At 41.0% G+C, this 7,752-nt stretch overlaps 1 protein-coding gene across 1 annotated transcript; it reads left to right on the forward strand.

The window, feature by feature from the left end:
- Positions 1,170-4,414, forward strand: LOC8076283 (alpha-(1,4)-fucosyltransferase). The gene is made up of 4 exons (XM_021466158.1): positions 1,170-1,907; positions 2,715-2,888; positions 3,375-3,951; positions 4,038-4,414. The coding sequence occupies exons 1-3, from the start codon at positions 1,329-1,331 to the stop codon at positions 3,942-3,944; spliced, it is 1,323 nt and encodes a 440-aa protein (XP_021321833.1). The 5' UTR covers positions 1,170-1,328; the 3' UTR covers positions 3,945-3,951; positions 4,038-4,414.

Genomic DNA, 7,752 nt, shown 5'->3' on the forward strand with positions numbered 1-7,752 from the left:
CCACCAAGATTTTAGTATGCTCAACAACCAGCCAAGGTCGGGCTCCACTTGTATTTATAGCCCTAAGGGCTAAACTAGCTATTGCCCTTTCACTGAGCAAAAGTCGTGGACGTCGGACACTCCAACGCTTTGGTGTCGGACGCGGTCCCCAGCGTTCGACGCTCACAACGCTGCCACGTGTCATTAGCCATTTGAACGCAATCGTTGGCGGCAACGACTAACTCACATACACGCGTGACACAGTCACATCGAACGCTCCGATGGTCCACACTAGACGCGGAGCCTCTGCGGACACAGAGAGGTTCAAAACCTCTCGGAGACGCGTCGGACATCCAAACCGACCACAAAAAAATTAAGACCTTGTTTAGTTCCATCCAAAAACAAAAAACTTTTCAAAATTTCTCGTCACATCGAATCTTACGGCACATGTATGAAGTATTAAATATAGATAAAAAATAACTAACTGCACAGTTTGCTTGTAATTTGCGAACGAATCTTTTGAGCCTAGTTAGTCCATAATTAGACAATAATTATCAAATACAAATAAAAGTGCTATAAGACTTTTTTTATGGAAGAAACTAAACAAAGCCTAAACAAAAGGTTAAACGATTGCGTCCGATACACTTCTTTTTCGTTCAATTGCAAACTCAGTCTAGAAGAAATGACAAATGGACGTGAAGACCTGTACCTATGTATTACATCTTTAATTAGACCTTATTTAATTTGCGAAAAGAAAATTTTTTAAATACCTTAACATATTTATAATTAAGCAATTAGTGTTCAATTATAAATTAATTATACTTAAAAGATTTATTTTGCAAAATATGTATAAATTATATAATTAATTATTTTTTATCTATATTTAATTTCGTATGTGTCTAAATATTGGATTCGATGAGACGAGGTAAAAATTTTTATATGAGAACTAAACAACACCTTAGTCTCCATGCACCATTTTTCTATCGTAAAGTCAAAGTCCGAGAAGGATAGTCAGTTTCTGAAATTAATTAGAATAGAAGAAGAAGAAGAAGAAGAATGGTCAGTTGGATACGATACGAGTACTGTCTGTCGTAGCACGGAAGTCACGAGAAAAATGGTAAACAACGGCGGCCACTCCGCCGGTCCCACGAAGACGAAACGGAAGCCCCTGCCAATTTTGCAGACAAGCCCCTCTTCATTTCACTCCCCTCCTCCGCCTCCGAGTCCGACCGATCGACTCCGTCCCACTGCCCAGCCTCTCCCGTCCCCCTCACCGACAACGAGATCTCGCGCTCCGGCGGCGAGCGGGCGCGGTGGAGGTGTTCGCGAACTGCCCGCCCCCGACCCCGATGCTCTTCCGGAAGCGCATCAACTACGTGGCCCCGATGCTCGCCTCCGCCTTCATCCTGCTCCTCCTCCTCTCGGGCTACTTCGAGCTCCCGTCCATCTCCTCCACCTCGCTCTCCACGCCATCGCCGCTCCTCGCCGCGGCGCGCTTCCCCACCGCGCTCGACTCCGTCGGCTCCCGCGACCGCGACCCCTTCACCTCCCTCCTCGAGGCCTTCGCCTCCTGGGACGCCGCCGTCGGCTGCCCCCGCATCCGCGCCAAGCTCGCCGCCACCGCGGGAGTGGAGCGGGGCCTGACACCGCCGGGCGCCGGCGCTAACGACACCGCGGCGGAGGACCCTGCGGCGGCGGCGGCGGCGGCGGCCGTCACCGGCGGCGCCGCGTGGCGGGGCGCCGCGAGGTGCGAGGACCTCGCGGCGCGCCATGTCAACGTGCTCGTCAAGGGGTGGACGTGGGTCCCCGACGCGCTCGACGGCGTCTACACGTGCCGGTGCGGAGTTAGCTGCGTCTGGAGCAAGTCTGTTGCCGCCGTCGACCGCCCCGACGCGCTGCTCTTTGAGGGCGCCACGCCGCCGCCGCAGGTATAGGAACTCTTTCCCTCTTTTCTTTGTCCTGTCGATATGAGAATATCATCTGTTCTGTTGTTCAAATGAAAATGAGGCGTCAGCTGCGAGCTGGCTCTTTGTGATGAACTGATAGCTAGTAGATGGATTTGGGGTACCTCAACACTTAGAGAGATCGAATTGGTTATGAATTCAGATCCTTGTGCAGTAATGCTTGTGTGGTGGAATCAGAGAATTGGTGTACCAAAAAGAAATGATGAAAAGGTTGGTGTGGGGGTTTTTCACCTTTTTCAAAATGTTGGTTAGGTTACAAAATGTTTTCGAAGGTCATGTGTATGCTTGATAATACTATTCAGCATTTTTTTTTGGAGCGGAGATTATGTTTCTTGTTGGAATGAGGGATGCATTCTTTATCCAAGTTCTACTTAAGAACACTGAAGAAATTGCTTCTCATTGCCTCGGTTCATTAATGGAAAATTCAGAAGTCTAATTGTTAGTTGGGTCCTCTAACCTATCTGTATAGCTATAGCAATTCTGCATTGGGAGGTTACTGTATTGTAGATTGCTTGCCTCCTTTTCCAATTGCACCTTACTTAGACTACTAGTGCTGAATGTTCTGTCAGTTAATTTGGCTGTTCTGATTGGTCATTTGGTAGCTAAGCATTTGGTTAGTGGCGTAGCTGTGGCTTTGCAAACTTTGCCAGCTTTCATTGGACTTACTTATGAATCAAACACTATTCTTCTTTTGATTAAGGGTTTTTTCCCCTGTATTCTCAACTGATATTCTCTATCTCCATTCTCACTTTCAAGTAATATGTTCTGCAGAGAATGAAAGGTCTGCCTCTGCGTGTTTATCTGGATCTGGAGGCTAGTAGGAAGCCAACTGGTTTTGAGGACATTTTTATTGGTTACCATGCCAATGATGACTTGCAAGTAACATATGCTGGAAAATCATTTCACACCAGCCGTAGTTACCATATATCAACTGAAAAGAGAAATGTAAGTGTAAAAATCTCAAATTATAAATTCCATAGTATAATAATATCAAGGCAACATTTTGCATGGCTGATCAATTAGTTGCTCTGTGCGCTACCTAACTCCAACTATGTGTCTCTTAACATGACTATGCTGTATGCCACATGATTCTATCATTCTATGGTTGCTTTCCGTCATTATTTGGAACAGAATTGATACAAAATGTAAAATCATGGCAGGATATTCTTACATGGCATACATAGTTTTAATTTGTTCTTACCAGAGTGATCCACAATTCACAAGATGGGAAATGCTCCGAGTACAACTCAAGTTGTACTCAAATAGTTCTGCATGTAAAGAAGAGTGGTCACGTGCCACGATTAACAGTTCACAACATCACATGTTTTTGCTGTCAGTGTTGTATGGTTTCAGCTATATCAGTTCTGCTGTAGTAATACTCACTTTTGCCATTTTGACCTTATTAACTGCTGATTTCCTGTCTGGTACCAGGATGCACTTATTTACTGGTCATCTTCAAGGTGCCTTCCTCATAGAGATAAGCTTGCAAAAGACTTCCTCTCATTGGTGCCTCACCATTCGTTTGGAAGATGTTTGAATAATGTTGGTGGTCCTGACATGGCCTTATCCATGTATCCAGTTTGCTCCACCAATGACAATGGCACTCCACACTGGTGGGATCACCTCCATTGTGCAATGTCACATTACAAGTTTGTTCTTGCAATTGAGAACACCAAGACTGAAAGTTATGTGACTGAGAAGTTGTTCTATGCTTTGGAGGCTGGGTCAGTGCCAATATACTTTGGGGCACCCAATGTTTGGGATTTTGTTCCTCCTAATTCTATCATAGATGCCTCCAAATTCAGCTCACTCAAAGAACTGGCTTCATATGTGAAAATGCTGGCAAATGACCCTGTAGCCTATGCTGAATACCATGCATGGAGGCGTTGTGGTGTATTGGGTAACTTTGGCAGGGCACGTGAGATGAGCCTCGACACACTGCCTTGCCGACTCTGTGAAGTAGTTAGCAAGAGAGGTGGTAAGAGTGCAGATGCATTGTGATTGATCGGTCAGTGTCCTGACTTCTGACTTAAACCATCGACTTGTACTTTACTTCTAACAATGTCTGACATAACCTTTTTTTCTTGATTCTAGGTGATTTTGTATGGCTTATATACCTTGATCTGGACATGTGAAATAGATGTAAATGGTATGCTGAAGTGCTCATGCTATTCAGTTCAGAAAAAAGTGCCTAGTGCTATTCATGTCAAGATCAAAGACTCACATTGTCGAAAGAAATAGCGCAGTTAATTTTTATTATTTTTTGACACCATCTCTCTTTTATCTTTTGAGTTTAGAGGCGTGTACAGTTTTTAGACTAGAGAGAGTTCATGTTTTTAGGTAGAAAAGTATACAAATGGACTTCCTTGTTGTTGGTATCATATGAACCATATAACCATCTGTCATACATTAATACACATCCCTTTGAGGAAAATGATGGATACACAGAAATGATGTTATCTCAAATTCTAGATGTTTCCCGTCCTCTTGCATGTGTGAGCTCCGCACTTAAATTTGTGTAGATGCCATGGTTATTTGTTCTTTGTAAGTTTTACTGCATTTCACATAAGCACCATAACTATTAGTCAATTAGGTGACATGAAGTCTGGAATCTTGACATGCAAATTTTAACAGTGTGAATGCCTTGTCAAACACTTAGAAGAATCTCCCATGTTCTGACCGAAGCTTGAAATATGGTCTGGTCCTGTGCTGCTGGTTCCTAGTGTTAATTTGTGGCCCAGCTATAGACTATTGGAATTTAATCGAAGTGCTAAATGGTACTAATATATTATCTTTATAGGCATATAAGATAAATGGAAAGAGTCCAAATTGCTACCTTAAGTTTGGCCTATGTCCAGCACTCCAGATAATCCTCTAAACTATGTTTGATTCGGTTCACTCGCCTCACCTATTTCAGATGGCCCAGTTCACTCCTTAACAAGATTTGTTTTATTTGTTTCTAAATGTTCGAGTTGACTTTTCATTTTCATTTTGAGGTCATAGGTGGCATGATAATTTATTTTCAAGAATAAATCATTATTTTTAATCATTCTTTTGACACGTTAGGACATCTAATAATAAATTAACTCTAGAATTACAAAATTTTATGAAACATAATCGTAAAAAATCATAATTTATATTTTTTAAAAAGTTATGATATCCATTATAACCTCGCAAAATTTGAAATTTAAACTCAACTTGCATGTGGAAAGAAAAAAAATCTTGTTAAGGGGTAAATTAAATCGATCGAAGTAGTTGTGGGGGACTAAATCGACAAAATGTTAGTTTTAGGGAGTTATATGGACATAAGCCAAACTTGGGGGAGTGATTTGGATATTTTCCTAAGATGAAAATTTGAGTTTCAACTTGTAACTCTGGGCACAAGTTTGCCTTTATATAGCTATGGGAAATCTTGAACAAAGCCTTATGACTTACAGTATAGGCTATTTACTTACATTTTTGAACAGTGATGGCACTGCTGAAAATGTGCCTGTAAATATCCCACTGAAACACTATCTGCAGATTCTAACATACTTAGGAAGTTAGAACTCAATAAAAATCTTGTGGACAGAACACTACATTGTTTATGAACTAAGTACTGACACTGGCTAGCTCAGTCACCTGTTGAGTCTGGTACTAAAGTAAAAATGAAGGATTGTATGCACTATTAAACCTTACTGCAACTATTTGCTAATACAGAATTCATGTATAGAACCACTCCCTCTGTTTTAAATGGCAAGTCAGGTTTTAATTTGGTCATAAGTCAAACTTGTCTAGCTTTGACGAAAACTTGGTCAAAGCTAGAGAAGTTTTACTTAGGACAAAGTTGAAATGGCTTACAATTTGGAATAGAGGGAGTACTTCAATGTGCAATTTGTCTTGTTTCACTGTGGCAAAGGGCAAACAACATGGTGTCTATCTAGATTATCCCACATAGCCACCAGAAGGGAACTTGTAAAGCCTCCAAATCGTGTCATTCATTGTGTTGGATGATATGGCATTGTCTATTTCTATCTCCTCGTTTATGTACTTTGAACTTTGTAGTGAGTATTCTTAAATCTCCACCAGAAATATTCAGAGCATGTGTTGTATATGTTGAACTGTTATGCAAAGTAGCTTGCTGGAGGAATGGTGATTGCGCCATGTGCCTGTGGGAACACCTTCTGACCTGTATGGTCTACAATGTTCCGCTGCCAATAACTTGGTGCGACATGTAAAATTTGAGCTATTATTCAAGCTTCAACTGGTTGATGGAGTAGCCGAGCAGCTGGTACGTCCTGCTGGTGCGTGGTTGGTGGTGTAATGGGGTTGTTGAATCATGTAATTGCCCTGCTTCTGCTTGTTATTTCGTGGTCTGCCCTGTTTCAGCTAATCCTCCTCTACCTGTTGCCCTGCTCACCGGCTAGATGCACAGAGAGGGCCAGGTGAAGATTGCATACCTTTTGGTATGGTAAAATGTTGAAACGGTCTTGGTCATTGCTTTTTTAGAGTAAGAATAGTAGAGCTGATGAATCGATTGCCTAGATGTCTTTGAATTGTATGGTAGTGTTGCCGATGCATCAGTTTACCAACATTGCAAATTGTCTGAATAGTATGTGGACATCTTTTTCTCTGGACGATTTTAATTAGTTTTCAATGGTAGAATAATACAGTACCACCGTGGAAGCTGTGATGGCATCAGTTTGCTTGACTGGGATCTGGAAACATGAGTGATAATCAGTGGTGCCAATGATTGATTGGACGTACTGCCTGCAACAACCTGACCGTTTCGTGAAAAACTGAACTCTGCAAGTTTGGTCAAGCCGATCACACATGCGTCCGTTGGTGCATCATTTTTTTTTTCTCTTGCCTTCGCCGCCATGCGATGCGACTGCCGGCGCTCGCTACCTGAACTTGACCTCGTATACTGTAGCTGCTTATATGAAACTTGGGGGTGTTTTGGGACTTAGTTTAGGAGGTGTCATGTCAGGTATCATATTTATTGTCACATTGGGTGTTTAGATACTAATAATAAAACTAACGACAGAAACCATGACTAATTCACCATACAAATGTATCAAACGTAATTAATCTTTCATTAGCATATATTTACTGTATCACCGCATTATTAAGTCATGAACTTATCAGCTTTAATAGATTCATCTCGCAAATTAGTTTCAATTTGTGTATATAGTTTTTTAATTAGTCTATATTTAATACTCTAAATAGTGTCCAAACCTGTTTAATGTAGTCGACTAGATATGGACTAAATTTTGGGAGATGGGAACCAAACGCTCTCTTAGATAAATCAAACAGTGCTAAGTTTAATTAAATATACTCTCTCCATTCATATATCTACATTGTTTTAGCCTTTGATGCAGTGACCAAGGAACAAAGCAAAGACACTCAGTTTACATTTAATCATTGTGGGTTGAGCGCATACAAGAAGTTATAGGCAAGGAACATCCAATAAGCAGCAAAGGGACAATAAATGCAGGTAAATCTCAAGCTAATATGAAGGAGATTTTTGAATAAAAAGTTTTTTTGCTTAGATGAAGAAGATAAATGAATGGATGAAGTATATGATACGCAACAAGAATCACCAGGCACTAGATTAATTATAGAACTTTTTATAATAATATTAATAATATTTTCTATAAAGTTGATTAAATTTGCTTCACTAGGAGGTAAAGCTCGGTAAATAACCTACCACACACCTTTACTTTATCACGATCCGCAAATAAAAGCATCTTCAATAGTTTCTCGTACGAACCTTGTTCTACACTTTTATTCTTTTCTATATTCTTCTATCTTTAGATTGACCAATAGA

Source organism: Sorghum bicolor, chromosome 8, assembly GCF_000003195.3.
Source record: "Sorghum bicolor cultivar BTx623 chromosome 8, Sorghum_bicolor_NCBIv3, whole genome shotgun sequence".
NCBI classification, from domain to species: domain Eukaryota; kingdom Viridiplantae; phylum Streptophyta; class Magnoliopsida; order Poales; family Poaceae; genus Sorghum; species Sorghum bicolor.

What these genes read in the sequence shown, in the direction of transcription:
- LOC8076283 (XM_021466158.1), top strand. Translation starts at nt 1,329, where the DNA reads ATGCTCTTCCGGAAGCGCATCAACTACGTGGCCCCGATGCTCGCCTCC. An exon ending in GCGCCACGCCGCCGCCGCAG is followed by an intron (nt 1,908 to 2,714) that starts GTATAGGAACTC and finishes TATGTTCTGCAG; the next exon opens with AGAATGAAAGGTCTGCCTCT. An exon ending in TATCAACTGAAAAGAGAAAT is followed by an intron (nt 2,889 to 3,374) that starts GTAAGTGTAAAA and finishes GTCTGGTACCAG; the next exon opens with GATGCACTTATTTACTGGTC.